Source organism: Vulpes vulpes, chromosome 9 (genome assembly GCF_048418805.1).
Source record: "Vulpes vulpes isolate BD-2025 chromosome 9, VulVul3, whole genome shotgun sequence".
Taxonomy (NCBI): Eukaryota; Metazoa; Chordata; class Mammalia; order Carnivora; family Canidae; genus Vulpes; species Vulpes vulpes.
Genome location: NC_132788.1, coordinates 94,790,326 through 94,808,214, shown reverse-complemented (window position 1 = coordinate 94,808,214; position 17,889 = coordinate 94,790,326). Strand labels below are relative to the sequence as shown.

Genomic DNA, 17,889 nt, shown 5'->3' with positions numbered 1-17,889 from the left:
ATAAAAATAAATAAAATCTTAAAATAAACTCCTGTGTCTTGGCCCAAAGCCTGTGCTCTACCACTACATCGTATTGCCTAAGGAAAATGTAGCCCACTATCAAGAGTCAAGTCCAGAGGAGACTCTTCAGCCCTAGCTGACAGCAGTGGGGGGGTGGGGAGGGGGGTGGCCCATAAGTGGATTGGAATCTCCATAGGATGCCAGAGGAAATAGTAACAGAGGTGTCTGAACCCTCCAGATTAAATATCAGGACTACCCAGTTCTTTGTCTTATCTTGAATCTCTGAACTTTAGAAAGAAACCTTGGATGCTATATTGGTCCAATCTTATCATTATATTGTTATTATATGATTAAAAATTATACCATTAACCACTTTAGATATTTTGTGATATTATTTTACTGATAATTTCACTAATTACACCAACCATCTTTTTTTTATATTGGTTCCATTTATCTTTGTGTGCATTTGTATTCTTTCGGGGAAGCCCCAGGATATAGTGGACAACATGCCTCAGAGATGTCCCATCCAAGGGAAAGGAGGTTAGGGTACTCAACCACCAACTCATACATTGAGGGTTGCTCCTCAGTGTGTTAACTCCCTGGCGTTTGGGCCCCCTTTGCAGCAAATAAGCACCTACAGTTGAGAAAGCCTTTATGTAAAAAGTGGCAGATGCTTTTGGTAGGAACCCACTAGCAGGAATGGCAAGTGCAAGGTCTATGATCGAGGCATGACAGTATCTGCTCCAGAAGGTGACATTTAAGCAGACTTGAAGGAAGTCAGAGTGAGCCATGTGGACGTCTGGGAGATTTCAGGTAGAAGCAGCCAATATGTCTCAGGAACAGTGAGGAGGCCCACATGGCTGGAGCAGAGTGAGCAAGGGGGCAGAAGAGAGAAAAGAGTAAAGTCACAGGAGGCAAGATCATGTAGGACCTTCCAGCTGTTTTTAAGGAATTGGGTGGGATTCACTCGAGAGAAACAGGAACCGTTTCAGGTTTGAAAAGACGAGTGATGTGGTCGACTTTCAAAAGGATCGACCAGGCAGCTGTTTTGGAAATGGACTATAGAAGAGCAGAGGAGGGAGAGGACAAAGGAAGTTGCCGCAGTATCCAGGCAAGACAGGACGGTGGCTTAGATCAGAGTCAGGGCAATAGAAGTAGAGAGGAGTGGTCAGATTTTTAATGCAGTAGGAAGATAAAGTCTATTGAATTTCTTGACAGATTTGATGGGGACTATGAGAGGAAAAGAGTTTAGTATAAAACTAAGGATTTAGCCTGAGCAATTGAGCTGAGATAAGGGAGGTTGTGAGTGGGGCATATTTGGGGGACAATTAGGCATTTAGCTTTAAACATGCTGATTTGTAGATGTCTTAATATTCAAATGGAGATGCCAAATTAGCTGTTGGCTGTAGAGGTTTGGAAGTTCCAGAGAGCAGTCTAGGCTAGATGTATAAGATTGAGAATTAGTATATGAATGATGCCTAAAGCCAGGAGACTGGATGTGCTCACCAAGACAGTAATCATCCTGGGATCCCCTCTGGATCTGTGATTGCATGTATACTGGAGCTTCTCATTCTACCACATCTCTTAGCCACACTTTCAGTTTTAATCTTGCCATCCCTCTATGTTTCATTCCAAGCAAATTCTTCAGATCCAACATCCAGGTCACTGATTCTCTCTTTTGCTGTTTCTAGTCTGCCATTTTAACTTTTAAAACATTTTTTCACTTCTAAAAGTTCTGCTTTTTATTTTTTATTTTATTTTAAAGTTATGCTTTTTTAAAAAAAAAATCTGTGACCTATTTGGAGAGACTTTATCATATTGATTCCTACTTTTGTCTTTATTTAAAACATACATATATGTTGTATAATCTTTATTCAATAATTTGTTATCTGATCACACTCTCATTTTGCCTCCGCTATGACAGGTTGTTTCTGCACGTGCATGGGCACACATGTGCATGCACATGTGTGTGTGTTTAGTCTTTGGAACTCGAGTTTACTAGGGAATGCTGTGTGGCTTGGTAAAGGGCAGGTGTAGATTTTTTAAATTTGATTCTACTAGGTGTTTCAGCCTTGGGCTAATTTTTATGCTAATCTCTCAGCCTAGTGGTTCCTGGACCACACTGTGTAAATCTGAATCTAAACCTATACATGGTTGCAAATTCTCATAGGACCTGTTCCCCCTCATCTCTGGGAACATCTTCCCCCAAAGTGGGAAAATTTTTTCTAGTTTACCTCTTCATCAGAGATGAAGCCTTCAAGGTGCCAGCTTTATGCAGAGGGTCTCACTTCCAACTTCCTATGGGGCATGGGCCAAAGTCTTACTTCTCATGCTTTTGTGGACATTACATCATGGGCAACAATCCACTCACACATTTCTATCACCAGCGGCCACATCCAGTTCACATGCTGACCACTCTGAGTTTTCAGTTCTCCAGCTCCTAGCAGTTCCCTTTCTTTCCTTCAAATTTAGCTTTGCGTTTAAAAGAATTTCTACTTGAGCCAGAATTTGTTTGTAGTAGGAGTGTTCTCAGGTTATCTTATCTGTTATATGATGGAATTGGAAGTCCCCTCGGGTGATTTTGTGGTTAAATTAGGTCGGCAGAAACTATTTTCTAGAACAACAGGCCCATTTGAGTGGACATGATGCCCCCTAGCTCCCTATCATATTGGAAGCATCTGCTCCTGCAAGGAGTTTGTGTGGAGTGATCTACCAAGCACCATCCTGGCTTATTCCTGTGGCCCTGCCCACGTTGATGATTACTTGTTTCACATTGTGCCAGAGAGGCCTCTGTGGTAATGAATTAGCTAAAGACAAATGTGCCCAACTGCCATGACAGAGGCCCAGCTTGCCCTGGCCAGCAGGCCCCACGACTGGCTGTCCAGGAATCCTGTAGAGCAATGTCCTGCAGGGCCATGCCATTCCAGCCTGTGGCAGGGAATGAAGGAAAGGGGGATTGGTAATGCCACAAACAGTTTCTCCTGTGGCTCCAACATGATGATAACCTGTTTGCTATGCCCTATTTCCTGAGGTGTCCCAAAGACCTAGGAACCCCAAACAAGTCTTGGTAAGAGCAGGAGCAGCCAAGAAAGGAAGGAATCAGAACTCTCTGCCTAAGGTCTCCACTAACTGGGAGGGTAGACAGAGCTTAGGCAGGCTTGTCTATTTGGCCACAATCACAGGAAACACCAGGACTGACCAACAGGGCTATGTGCACATCGTTAGTGCTGATCAGTGACAGTCCCTGTGTGTGGCAGCCAGGGGGGTGAAGTTGGGGGCACTTCAAATCTGCTCTGCAAAGCCTTGGCAAGGTCGGAGTCTCTAAAAGCTGTTTTAGAATCATTGTCAGTCAGTGAAAGAGAAAGCAGCTGAAAAGGAAGAAGACAGGGACCCCACGGATGCCTTTCTACTTTCTCTTTTCCACAAACCCCCATCCATTTGCTCACTGATGGGCTGAAGGTCAGAATCACTGAAGTCATCCAGTCCAACCTTCTATCCAGTGCATGTTCTGCAGCCTCCTTGCCAGGGAGCCTCCCATTATGGGGCTCTTCTGCTAACTTCATGGCAGGACTGCTCTCATTTTAAGCCTCTTATTTCGAAATAAAAATCTGCCTTTCAGCCATTTCCACCTAGACTCATTCCTCTTCTGGTTGCTGAGGAAGGAGGGCCTCCAGTGAACTGGCTTAGGAGCACAGGATGCCCTAACAGAACCTAAAGTCTGAAGGAGCTGCGAGAACCAGGGCTCCTCAGACCCAGTTCACCCCCAGGATGTCCATCTGGGGAAGGGAAGGGGCCGACCAGTGGGACAAAGCTGTTCCAGGAGTGTGGCTGAGCTGCTTTCTCACTTTCTTGTGGGAGACTCCATTCTGACCCTACCTGAACAAAGGGAAGACATCCTTCTGAACAGGAAATAAAAAGCAAGTTCTTGAGTGAGCATCAAAAGTCCAGACTAGGAAGTTATTTTATCCTGTCTCTGCATATAAGACAATGGGTTGAAACCCAAAGTGTTCTGTGAAGGTGAGCAAGGGTATCCTGTGAAGGATGTTCCTGTTGGGAGGGAGGCAGGTCACTGTGAGTTCCCCGGAGTGGGCCCCAGCCTTGGAGCAGAGGGCCTGGAACTCTGGGCAGGTGGTGTAGCAGCTCCACTAAGCAGGTGGGAGTTACTGGGGGTCTTGTCCTTCAAGGCACTGATGATGAAGCCTTATTTTCTGTGTGCCTGCTGGAAGCCCATCATGGTTTTCAAGTAATTGTGCTGGACACAGAAAAGGAGAGAAAACAGGAATTGATTAGGAGGTATGGACTTAAGACTCAGAAGTCTTGCCACGTATATCCACCCCATTAATTCTTCCTGCAAACATCACAGTTTGAGGATAAGAATGCCCTCTGACCAGCCCCAATTCTGTGAGAAATAATGTTCCATCCCCTTTCATTTTTTTGTCCTAAAGAAAGTGTGTAAAACTGTTTTAAAATGGTGTGGCAAGTATGTCTGTTTTTGTTTTTTTTTAAGATTTTATTTATTAGAGAGAGAATGAGGTGAGGGGAAGGGCAGAGGGAGAGGGAGAAGTAGACTCCCTGCTGAGCAGAGAGCCCAATGTGGGGCTTGATCCCAGGACCCTGGGATCTGCCCAAAGGTAGATGCTTAACTAACTGACTGAGCCACCCAGAGGCCCCCAAAAATGGTGTTGAAGGCATGTTTAAAAGGAAGCATGTATGTTTCAAGGGCCCAATTGAAAGTTTTTGGCAAGAATTAGATACAAAAAGTAGAGGTTTCTATCTTCAGAGGGGTGGGCACACATGTACCCTGAAGGGACCTCCCTCCACAAACCAACTCAGGGTTCAGAAATTCTTCCCTTCTAAGGCACTGCTTGGCTCTCAGAAAGCAGGTTGGACTAGAAACACTGGGCAGTAGGCAAGTGAATACGAAATCCAATCTGAAATGTGGGTATGAATTCAGACCCCCCCACACCATAGGGAACTGAAACTGAAGCTTCCATATTAAACTGGAACTCTTGGGATGCCTGGGTAGCTCAGTGGTTGAGCATCTGCCTTTGGCCCAGGATGTGATCCCGGGATCCAGGATCAAGTCCCACATCAGGCTCAGGATCAAGTCCCACATCAGGCTCCTTGCAGGGAGCCTGCTTCTCCCTCAGCCTATGTCTCTGCCTCTCTCTCTTGCTGTATCTCTCATGAATAAATAAATACAAATCTTTAAAAAAATAAAAAATAAAACTGGAATTCTTTTTCTCCCTCCAGTGTTTTTATTCTGGTAAAATAGATATTACATAAAACTTACAAAAAACAAACAAACAAACAAACAACTTACCATCTTAGGGAGCCCCTAGGTGGCTCAGTTGGGTCAGGCTCCCTGCTTAGCAGGAGTCGGCTTTTCCCTCCCCCTGCTCTTATACTCTTGCTCACTTGGTCTCCCTCTCAAATAAACAAAATCTTAAAACAAAACAAAACAAAACAAAAAAACCACAACCCTTACCATCTTAAATGTTTTAAGTGTACAGCCCAGTGGTATTAGATACATTCCTTTTTTTTTTTTTTTTTAAGAATTTTTTTTATTCATGAGAGACAGAGACAGGCAGAAGGAGAAGCAGGCTCCCTGCAGGGAGCTCAATGTAGGACTTGATCCCGGGACTCCAGGATCACACAGACGCTCAACCACTGAGCCACCTAGGGATCCCTATTAGATACATTCCTAATGTGCAACCATCACCACCATCCATCCCCCTCTTTTCATTTTGCAACACTGAAACTCTGTACCCATTAAGCACTAACTCCCTACTCCCTCCTTCCCCCAGCCTTGGCAACCACTATTCTCCTTCAGGTCTCTGATTTTGGCTACTCCAAGTACCTCATCTCATGTAAGTGGATCCTATAGTGTTTGCCTTTTGGTGACTGGTGTGTTTCACTTAATGGCTGTACCATTTTACATTCCCACCCATAGCACACACACAAGGGCTCCAATGTCTCCACGTCCTCTCCAACACTTTTTATTCTCTGGTTTTTGGATAGTTGCCATCCTAATGGTATGAAGTGGTATCTTGTAGTTTTGATTTGCCTTTCCCTAATGATTCGTGATGGTGAGCATCTTTTCATGTGCATACCGTCCATCTATATATTTTCTTTTGAAAAATGTCTATTCTTTGCCCATTTTTGAGTTTTAAAAGTTCTCTATATATTCTGGATATTAATCACTTCTCAAGTTGTCATTTTTTTAAAGTAAATTGTACACCACACATGGGGCTCAAACTCATGACCCCAAGATCAAGAGTTGCATACTATACCGACTGATCCAGCTTCTAGCTAGGCACCCGTCAAGTTGGAATTTTTTTTTAAGATTTTATTTATTTATTCATGAGAGAGAGAGAGAGAGAAAGAGAGAGAGAGATAGGCAGAGACACGGCAGAGGGAGAAGCAGGCTCCATGCAGGGAACCCGACTTGGGACTCGATCCTGGGTCTTCAGGATCACACCCTGGACTAAAGGCGGTGCTAAACCACTGAGTCACCTGGGCTGCCCTCAAGTTGGAATTTTTGAAGGAGGATAAAATGGTCCTGTGTTGGCAATGCCCCATGGCTAACTGCAAAAGCAAGGGCAAACACTGTCAGGAGGAGAGAATGTACTTATGCACTCAGGACTCCTACAGCCTCAGTTCAATCAAATATGAGCTTATTATTTAAACACACACACAATGGATAAAAGCCACTGTGACAGAAATTCAGCAAAATGGAAAACATTTTGACCTTAAAAAATCCAATCCTATGTATTTTAGGTATATATGTGAAAAGTTTAAATAAATGTAAGATGGAATGGCTCAAGTGTGACACCTACATATAAAGCGTGTGCATGGGCATGTCATAAACATGAAATATCTAATGCAAAGAGTTCTCCTAGAGATTCCAGGGGAGTGGGAGAATATAACATTGACCTATAGAAATGCAAGATTCCTCTGTTGAATGATTTAGAATTTAAATGTTTATCTGAGACTTTGGAAGTAATTAAAGAAAATACAAGCTTTGTCTGGAATATCAAGAGAGAAATTCATGATGGCAACCACGCAAATCACTTTAGTTCACCTTTTCTATGATCTTGAAATAATTTATGCCAGTCAAAACAAGTTTACAACAATATATAATAATGAATAAAATTTTGTAAGTTCTTTCTCCAATACCAAAGACCTATTTTTGATCCTCTTATTCAACATACATGGTGACTTTAACCAACTGATCAAAATTAACTTCATCAATAATGGAAGAAAGCAACATCTTATGCCTTCTGTTATAGACTGCATGTTTATATTCTCTCAAAATACAGTTGTTGAAGCCTTAATCCCCACTGTAATGGTATTAAGGAATGGGAAATTTGGGTAGGTAATTAAATTTAGGTGAAATCATAAGGGTAGAGGTCCTCATGATGGTTTAGTGTCCTTATAAAAAGAGGAAGAGAGAGGGGCACTTAGATGGCTCAGTGGTTGAAAATCTGCCTTTGGCTTAGGTTGTGATCCTGGGGTTCTGGGATTGAGTCCCACAGCAGGATCCCTGAGGGGGGCCTGCTTCTGTCTCTGCCTCTCTCATGAATAAATAAAATCTTAAAAAAAAAATACAAAACTTATACTCTGAAAAGTACAAAATTCCACTGAAAGAAATGAATAGAATAATAGAATATTATTTAGAATACTAATCTAAATAAATAGAAAGACAGCCTATGTTCATAGATTTGAAAACTTAATATTGTGGGTTTTTTTTTTTTTTTTTTTTAATTTTATTCAGAGATCCCTGGGTGGCGCAGCGGTTTGGCGCCTGCCTTTGGCCCAGGGCGCGATCCTGGAGACCTGGGATTGAATCCCACATCGGGCTCCCGGTGCATGGAGCCTGCTTCTCCCTCTGCCTGTGTATCTGTCTCTCTTTCTCTCTCTCTCTGTGTGACTATCATAAATAAAAATTAAAAAAAAAAAAAGATTTTATTCATTTATTCATGAGAGACAGAGAGAGAGAGAGAGAGAGAGAGAGAGAGGCAGAGACACAGGCAGAGGGAGAAGCAGACTCCATGCAGGGAGCCCGATGTGGGACTCAATCCCAGGACTCCAGGATCACACCCTAGGCTGAAGGCAGGTGCTTAAACCGCTGAGTCATCCAGGGATCCCAATTGTGGGGCTTTTAAAAAAGATTTTATTTATTTATTCAGGAGAGACACACACAGAGAGGCAAAGACACAGGCAGAAAGAGAAGCAGGCTCTTCGCAGGGAGCCCAATGTGGGACTTGATCCCAGGACTCCAGGATCACACCCTGAATCGAAGGCAGACGCTCAACCACTGAGCCACCCAGGTGTCCCGAAAACTTAATATTGTTAAGATGGCAATGTTCCCCAAAGCAATCTCTATATTCAACACATTCCCTGTCCCAGGTGGCTTTTTTGCATGGATATAACAAGGAGCCTAGAATAGTCAAAACAATCTTGAAAAAGAAGAATAAAGATGAGGAATTTGTACTTTGTAATTTCAAAACTAACTACAAATCTACAGTAACCAAGACATTATAGTACTAGAATAAAGACAGACATAAAAATCAATGGAATAGAATTGAGAGTCCAAAAATTAAACCCTCACATTTATGGCTAATTGAATTTCAATAAGGGTAACAAGAAAATTCAATGAAGTATCTTTTTTTTTTTCAATAATTAGTACTGGGAAAACAGGATATCTATCTGCAAAAGAATAAAGTTGGACCACTACTTTATACCATGTGCTTCCTCCACTGAGCCCAGCAGGCACAGGCCTCTTTGTAGGCAGAGAAGGAAGCCCTACATGGCAGTCACAGTCAAATGATTTCTGAGGCTGGGCTATCTAGGCCTACTTGCCCCTACTCCATTCTTTCCCAAATGCTCTGGAAGAGCTCTGTCTTCCCACAGAGGGATTTTCACGTACAACTCTGAGCAAGCTCTTCGGAGTCAGCCAGTAGGGTCCATGGGAGCAGCTTGGCCAGGGTTGCCTTCTCCAGCCAAAGTGATTGGGGTCCAGCAAACCTTTCCAGAGAGACTGGCAGGGCCTTATCCACTGATCTGGGTCTCCCTCCAGCCACTAGGTTTAATAAAGCTTGATGCTTGCAGCATAAGGCTAATGGCTGCCTGGTAAAGCCATCCTCTCTCCTGCTGAAGGGCCAGGTAGCTGGGGTGGGCAGGTGCTCTTGCTTTGTGCCACCACATATTGGACCAGGAATGCACAAGAGTCTTCTTAATCCAAGAAGAGTTAACTAGGCTTTCCCTCTGGAGAGACACAAAGTAGTCAAATGATAATAGGCATTGGGGCTGGGAAGTCTTGGAAAATAGGAACATGCCAGGGCCAAGACTGGGGCAAAAAATTGAGAAGTGAGGTGAGTAGAACAAATAGGGGAAGGAGCAGACCTCAGGGGGAAGCTAAGTCAATGTCTGGAAGGAAAAAAGCCTGAAGGGAAAAGAACTCTGTGGCCTGCTACTCAAAGTGTGGTCCTGGATGAGCACCATGAGCATCATTTAAGCCTAATTAAAAATGCAGAATCTTAGGGTGTGAGTGGCTCAGTAAGTAAAATCCGAATCTTGATTTCAACTCAGGTCATGATCTTGGGGTCCTCAGGGCTTGCCCTGAGTCAGGCTCCCTGGTGAGTGTGGAGCTACCTAAGATTCCCTCTCTCCGTTTCCTTCTGTCCCTCTCCTTCCACTCTCATGCAAGTGCGGCATGCACGCACACACCTTCTCTCAAATAAATACATAAATACACACATACATAGGAAATGAAGAATCTCAGGCTCCCTAGACCTGCTAGACCTGAATCTGCAATCTAACAAGTCATTAAAGATGTCAGCTTAACTATACATGTAAGGAAGAATGAATTCAGTCAGGGGAAGGTCTTTCTAATTATGACACACAATCCATAAGCCAAGAGAGAAAAGACTATTACACTTGATTTCACAAAAATCAAAATGGGGCACCAGGGTGGCTCAAGTCAGTTAAGCATCTGCCTTCTACTAGGTCGTGATCCCAGAGTCCTGGGATCTAGGTCCCAGTTGGAAATCCCTGCTCAGCAGGGAGCCTGCTTCTCCTTCTCCCTCTCCACTCATTCATGCATGCTCTCTCTCTCTCTCTCAAATATAATCTTTTTTAAAAAATCAACAGAATAACTACAAAAACCAGAAGTGAATACAAAAAACAAATGACAAACAGGGAAAAATACCTGCAACTCATATCATAAAGAGCCAGTCTCCCCAGTATATCAAGACTTCCTATAAATTAATAATAAAGACCAAAAAATAATAGAAAAATAGGCAATTTACAGGAAAAGAAGTTAAAATGGCACTTAAACATATGAGAAGCTCAACTTCAATCCTAAGAGAAATGCAAATTAAAGCTCCCCTGAGAGACCATTTTTCACCTTTCAGATTGGGAAAAAAAAAAAAAAAAAAAAAAAAGCAGGTAATACATCTTGTGGTGAGGCTGTGGGGGTATAGATGGGTTCAGCTCTATGCAGGCAATTTAGTACCATCCATTAAAAATACACTATCCATTAGTCCTGGTGACCAAGAATTCACTTCTACAAAACTTAACTTTCACATATATTCATTCATGTGTGAATTCACATTTGTACAAGGTTAATTATCACAATATTTGTACTGTAAACAAATGGAACCGACCAAATGTTTCTCATTATGAGATGGGTTAAGCACATTTTGATACACCTCACAATGGAGTGCTGATATACAGCTATAACAAAAAAGAAAATAGCAGCAACTATGGGTTGACATGGAATGACCTTCAGGATACACCGTTTAGTGGGAAAAGCAAGATACAGCCAATACGCAATGGGTTCCCCATCAGGGAGGTTGGGGCCTGGGTATTTGTAATTTATATTTATATTTTGTATTTATATTTTTAAATGATGTGCTCTCTTGGGCAGTCTCCCCATGTGCACCTGCTACCTGCTGTATAAGAACAGCCTGTGGAGTATGCCTGGGTGGCTCAGTTAAGCGTCTGCCTTCAGCTCAGGTCATGATCTCAGGGTCCTGGGACTGAGTCCCACTGGGCTCCCTGCTCAGTGGGGAGTCTGCTTCTCCTTCTCCCTCCCACCCCGCCCCCATCCCCACTTGTGCTTGCTCATGCTCTCTCTCTCTCTCTCTAATACATAAAATCTTTTAAAAAAAAGGAAAGAAAGAAAAGAAAGAAAAAGAAAGAAAGAAAAGAAAGAAAGAAAGAAAGAAAGGGCAGCCCCTGTGGCCCAGCAGTTTAGCGCTTTCAGCCTGGGGTGTGATCCTGGAAGCCTGGGATCGAGTCCCACGTTGGGCTCCCTGCATGGAGCCGGCTTCTCCCTCTGCCTGTGTCTCTGCCTCTCTCTTTCTCTCTTTCTCTGTCATAAATAAATAAATAAAATCTTAAAAAAAAAAAAAAAGAAGAAGAAGAAGAATAGCCTATGGGTACAGAGAGGTTCTCACCACAGGCCCTGTGTGTCTTGGCTCCAGATTGAGCCTCAGCAGAGTGAGCCCCTCTGCTCCAGCCCAACCCACTCAGGGAGGAGAGTACAGGCCCAGCCCATGGCCAACACCCTGTCTAGCTTTGCCTCAACTGCAAGTGGTACAAGTGGTCCTCTGTCCCCTGCCTCTTGGTCATGGTGACCCCCATTGGAGAGGTTGTCCCCAACAGGCAGTGGTCTCAGAAGATTCCCAGACCCCACCCTGGGCTGTGAACCACACATGGGCCAGCTTAGCTCCCAATAACCGTCTCCAGGCCTGGCCATGGCCTGTGGGACCCCTGCTGGGTTTCACCGAATCCAGGACTCTAGAGTTTACAGAAGATACCCACTGACTCTGGGTGCCTCTGTGTTTCCCTTGGCTCACATGTTCCTTCTTGGCTTGTCCAAAATAGGAAGTGTGATCTTGGGTGTCCTAATAATGTGGTCCCTGAAGCCCCCCTTTCCTGGAGACCTAAACCCGCCCACCACCGCCCCCCTCCCAAGCTACCTTCTGTTCTGTCTTGACTTTGGCATTGTAGAAGGAGATAGAGTCAGGGCCCTCAGGCAGCTCCGTCTGTTGCAGCTGGCTGAACTTGTCCTGGTCATCTTCTCCCTAGGGGAGGCTCAACTCAGCACAGTCCCTTCAGTCTGGCATTGTTAGGTCTACCCTGACAAGGCCTGTGGGGGGCATCAGGGCAGCCCCTCTCAGGGTTTGCAAACCCCATGCAGGGTAGTTCAGAACCCCCGGCCCTGTATTTGCCAGACACCCTGTAGCTGCCACCTGGGCAGGATGAGCCACCCCAAAAAGGTGGCAGCAGCAAGTGATGTTTTCTGTGTCCCCATCCTCCATAACAGGGGAGAGACCTGTACCTGTCCATTTGCCTCAGCCAACCGTGGGAGAGGCTGGGAGCAGCCTATACACTGCCATGTTTGTGGAGAAGATAGAGAACAAGAGGGTACTGCCCACCACCCCGTGTTCATCCGCTGTCCCCACTCCTGCTCTCATGCCACTCACCAGAGACACGATCCTGCTGATAGGCACCATGCCCGGTCGGATGCTACTACCTGGTTTCAGTGACACTTGTATATCCTCGGGGATGAAGAAGGACTCATTGTACCAGATATCAAATTCTGCAGGGAGGCAGGAAGACAGCACTGTGAAGTGTTGTTGGGGAGTCCAGGGGGAAGCAGGTAAAGCCTGAGTGGGCCTGGCACAGGCTTACCCTCTGGTCACTTCCTGCTCTGGGGTCTCACCCTTTCCTGTCTCCCTCTTCTGCTCTGAGAGTCCTGGAAACACCCCTGAAGCCCCAGTCCAGACCCAGCCTCTGTCAGAGAGAAGCTCTGAAGCCATTTTTAGAACCCAGATGGCAGCCTTGCCCTCTGCCTCTCGGGACCTCAGGGGGCCAGCCAACTTTCCCGAATGGCACACCCATGAGCAGACGGTGACGACACTGATCCACCAGGTGCTGGCAGTACTGGATCTCAGCCTTGAGGTCACGCAGGTCTTGATACTCAGTACGGTACTGCTTCTTGAGGTCTTTGAGCTTCAGGATCAGCAGGAATTCTTCCTCATCGATGATCATCAGCCCCTTGTTCTCGTACTCGCCTGCAGGAACAGAGGAGGCCAGAGAATGAGGTGCTCACTGGGGGTGTGGGGAGGAAGGCATTCTGGAAAGAGGAACAAAGTGCTGGCAAAGCTCGAAGACGGGGGAATAGAGGAAGGGCAGGGGTGCGGGGCAAAGCACAAGGAGGCCAAGCCACCAGAACACGTCTCACCATAAGAGGGAGTTCAGCTCAGAGGGACCTTACGAACAGGACTGGGGGGAGGGAGGGTGTCAGGGGAGAGGGTAGAGATGGCACATACTTCACACTTATTTTGTTTGTTTTTTAAAGATTTTATTTATTTATTCATGAGAGGCAGAGAGAGAGAGAAAGAGAGAGAGAGAGAGAGAGAGAGAGGCAGAGACACACACAGAGGGAGAAGCAGGCTCCAAGCAGGGAGCCCGATGTGGGACTCAATCCCAGGACCCCAGGATCATGTCCCGGACCGAAGGCAGGCGCTAAACTGCTGAGCCACCCAGGGATCCCCCTTCACACTTATTTTGATCTTAAACCTCACTAGCCAGAGATAGTTCAGCAGTCACCTCAATTAGACGGATGTTTACCTTTTTTGTAAGTTATATACACAAACTGCCACCACTGGCTAGTACCACAAGGTACTTGGGCAAAGTTCCTTTTTCAGAACAGTGTGCGTAAATCTGTGTCATGTCAAGAGGATGTCAGAGGCTCCAGGAGGACAGGGGTCAGTTGTGCTATTTCTCATCTCACTTACAGTCTCTGCATGAGCTTTTAAGATCTGTCAGTTGAGGGTTGCTGGATTAAGACAAAATAACATGGTCTGTGGAGCCATTTACTCAGCCAGCCACTGCCCACAGCACCTTAAAAGCTAAGCATAGGTATCATGTCAACCCAACCAGAGGTGTGTGAGGCAGTCTCCAGGTGCCCTTCCACTGACATTTACTGGGGGAAAATTAAGGTGCATTGTCACTGACACCATTTATGGAGAGGCAATTAGGAATATTGAATTGGTCCCAATTCAAGAAATCTGGAGTGTGTGTGTGTGGGGGGGGCGGTGGAGTGGCCTTTATCAGGTCCCTCTCCTTCAGTGCTGTGTGAGCTGGTCTGTGTGCTATGGGCAATCTCCACTGTGATCACTGTGACAGACACAAGTCCTTCACAGGGTAGTCTTTCCAGTATTCTGTTGACACGGGAAGGGACTGTGAATACCTTGTATCCTACCTGGTGGGGTGTAGGGGGGGCAGTTTCTTTGATTATTGCCAAGGAAAAAACTTCAAACAGTTTAACCTAAAATGATTTTTCATTTTTCTTTCACAAAACACTAATTAACATGCTAAATTTGCTGACTTTACTGGGCTGGTAAGTGGCTATCAATTAAAATGAACCAAAAAATGAATTTACTTGATCTATTTCCTCAAGAAAGAAGTATTTTATTTGGTATTTTAACAACCAATTGGAAAACAACTGATTTTAAAGGGAAAGAGAAAAAAAAATTTTTTTTTTTAAGATTTCTATCTACCATTCATGAGAGACACAGAGAGAGGCAGAGACAGAGGCAGACAGAGAAGCAGGCTCCTCACAGGGAGCCCGATGCGGGACTCAATCCCAGGACCCTGGGATCACGCCCTGAATCAAAGGCAGATGCTTAACCACTGAGCCACCTGGGTGCCCTGAGCAAAAAAGTTTTAGGGCACCTGAGTGGCTCAGTTTAAACATCTGCCTTCGGCTCCAGTCATAATCCCAGGGTCCTGGGATCTAATCCAGCATCAGGTCCCTGCTCCGTGCTTCTTTCTGTGCGTGCTCTCTCCCTCAAACAAAATATTTTTAAATGTTTTTTATACTGAGAGATAAAATTTTATATATTTTACTTTACGTTTTTATTTGAGTAATTTCTACACTGAACATGGGGCTTGAACTCATAGCCCTGAGATCAAGAATCATGCTTTTCCAACTGAGCCAGCCGGGCATCCCCAAATGTTAACTATTTTATTTTTTATTTTTTATTTTTTAATTTTTTAAAAAAGATTTTATTTATTTATTCATGAGAGACACACACACACAGAGGCAGAGACACAGGCAGAGAGAGAAGCAGGCTCCATGCAGAGAGCCCGATGTGGAACTCGATCCCAGGACTCCAGGATCACACTCTGGACCGAAGGCAGGCGTGCAACTGCTGAGCCACCTAGGCGTCCCAAATGTTAGTTATTTTAAAAACAGTATTTAATCTTCATCTCATCCTTTAAAATACCCATTTTCAGGTATATTTTGGCATAACTAATATGTTAGCATAGTATAAATATATATTGCTTAAGACATACAGATATGTAGGGGATCCCTGGGTGGCTCAGCGGTTTAGCACCTGCCTTTGGCCCAGGGCGCAATCCTGGAGTCCCGGGATCGAGTCCCACGTCGGGCTCCCGGCATGGAGCCTGCTTCTCCCTCCTCCTGTGTCTCTGCCTCTCCCTCTCTCTCTATGATAAATAAATAAATAAATCTTTAAAAAAAAGACATACAGATATGTAATAAGTTGCATATTCAAAGAAGGTATGGGTAGGAGAGATAAAGAAATCCTTGGTCCTGTAAGATCTTCACCCTGGAGGTTCTGGGTGGGGGCATGTTTGGAGCTACCATCACCAGCCCTCCTCCATGCCGAGACCCTGGAGGCTTAGCCGTTCGAATAGTGAGTCACGGTGGGTCTGTAGGGTATGAAGAGAGTGGTCTCAAGAATTTGGAGTTGCCCTATGAGAAGTAAATGAATAAAGTGCACATCTCTGACATATCCACCTGGCCAGCAGAAATAAAACAAATGACATCCAGAGATTCCCCAATGGATCGCTGTCTGGAAAGCCTGCCTGAACAGGGCTGTGATTTAGCAGAGGAAAGCCTAGTAACCTCCAGTGTCCAGTCGGGAGAAGGACAGTGGGACCAGGAATGTGAACAAGATTGTGGCCTCTGAACCTCTGGCCTCAGAGTTGGGATAGTTACTCATTAAAATGCAGGTTCTGGGCCTTGCTCCCAATCTCCTGAGTTAGAGCCAGTAGTCAAGGCCTGGAATCTGTGTTTGGCCAGCCCTCCCAGATGAGTCCTCTGCATACTCAAGCTTGAGGGTCCTTAGCCCACAGGGCAGGTGTGAGCACTGTCTGCTACTGGGACAAGGACACCAGGATCAGGGTAACCAGATGAGTACCTTCCCCACACTGAGGTCCCCACTTTCTGAGCCTGAGGGCCCTCACACCACCTGCCTTAGAAGACAAGACTTTGCCAGGCCAGCAGTTGTTGAGGGTTTGGCATAAGGAACGGTCTCAGTGACAATGATTACCGAGGCCCTCTGGTACCCATATTCTCTTTCCCTCCTCCAGCAGCTAGGTCTGAGATAACAAAATAATGGGGGATCCACAGCCAAAGGCTGACTTACAGGGAAGGACCCTGTGGCTCCCCAGGACTGACTAGAGCCACATGATGACCCAGGTGTGAAGACCACACCCCAACAGGCCCTGCCAGCCTCTTCCATCTCAGTACTCCAAGGCCCAAGACTGCCCCCTTTAGAGCAAGGTGACAGCTGGCACAGCCCCAGGCTGCCTTCCCAATGCATTCACCTTGCTTCTCACGGAGTGACTTCTGGAAATTTAGTGCCTCCTTGGTCATGTCCATCTCCCGCTTGATGGCATTGATGCGTTGTGTGGTCTCGCTGGCCCTCTTCCTCCGCTCATTCAAGATGGATTTGTTCTCTTTGAAGATGCGGTTGATCTCACTGCCCCGCTCATTCTTAAAGTCCTCGAAAGCCACAGGTTTGGGGGGTGGGGTACTGGGCCTAAAGCCAGAGGGGGAGGGGAAAATAGGGCAGCACTTCACTGACCTTCCATCTCCCATGAGCAGAAGGCCAGAACTCCCAGGCACCACCCATCCTGCACTGGAGCCACCCTGTGCATGAACCACTCCCCCCTTTCTGTCTGTCTGTCTCTATTTCTCTCTCTCTCTCTCTCTTTCTCTCGGCATGCAGAGGGCATGTGACCATTGCAGAAAGAGAGGACAGCAAGGAAAAGTGTAAAAAAACAGAAAAAAAAGCAAAAAAAAACCCACTCGCTACCTATTGGCAACCATACTTCGGCGAATCTCCTTCAGGTATTTCTTTGATAAATTTTTTAATGTTTGAGGTCATGCAGTAGGTATAATTTTGCATCTTAGTTTTTCACAGAGGCTATAAGGAGCTCAGAACTCTGGTTAAGGAGATGTAAGATGAAGTGTAGGGCAGGGGAACGTGGCCTGTCTGCAACTTCCTTTGAAATGCATCAAAGGGTGCCTGGGTGGCTCAGACTGTTGAGCAGCTGGCTCTTGGTTTTGGCCCAGGTCATGATCTCAGGGTCATGGGATCAAGCCCTCTGCTCAGTGGGGAGTCTGCTTCAGGATTCTTTCTCTCCATCTCCCACCTCCCACTCACTCATGAGCACGCTCTCTCTAAAATAAATGAATCTTAAAAAAAAAAAAAAAAAAAGAAAAAAAAAAAAGAAATGCATCAAAAAAAAACTAAAAAAGAGGGATGGAGAGAAAGATGGATGTGTGATGAAGTAAGCATAGTAATGTGCTAAATGTAGAATCAGGTATTTGAAGGTATTTGCTGGGCAGCCCCGGTGGCTCAGCGGTTTAGCGCCGCCTGAAGCCCGGGGTGCGATCCTGGAGACCCGGGATCGAGTCCCACATCGGGCTCCCTGCATGGAGCCTGCTTCTCCCTCTGCCTGTGTCTCTGCCTCTCTCTGTGTGTGTGTCTCTCACTAATAAATAAATAAAATTCTTAAAAAAAAAAAAAAAAAGGAAGGTGTTTGCTGTACAGT

The 17,889-nt window shown here is 45.4% G+C and overlaps 1 protein-coding gene across 17 annotated transcripts in view; it reads right to left on the bottom strand.

Annotated features, from left to right (window-relative positions):
• Positions 1 to 379: 379 nt before the first annotated feature.
• KIF9 (kinesin family member 9) overlaps positions 380 to 17,889 on the bottom strand; it is a 54,517-nt gene continuing 37,007 nt past the window's right edge. For 12 of the 17 annotated variants that reach the window (XM_025989061.2, XM_072721029.1, XM_072721031.1 and 9 more), the window contains 5 exons: positions 16,657 to 16,871; positions 12,912 to 13,088; positions 12,498 to 12,613; positions 11,991 to 12,095; positions 380 to 4,252 (listed from right to left, as the gene is read on the bottom strand). In XM_025989061.2, the coding sequence (XP_025844846.1) occupies positions 4,202 to 4,252; positions 11,991 to 12,095; positions 12,498 to 12,613; positions 12,912 to 13,088; positions 16,657 to 16,871 (664 nt within the window). In that variant the 3' untranslated portion in view covers positions 380 to 4,201. Of the gene's footprint in view, positions 4,253 to 11,990; positions 12,096 to 12,497; positions 12,614 to 12,705; positions 13,089 to 15,655; positions 15,757 to 16,656; positions 16,872 to 17,889 lie in introns of those variants that run through there. The other 5 variants (XR_011994418.1, XR_011994417.1, XM_072721032.1 and 2 more) reach the window with 3 other exon arrangements.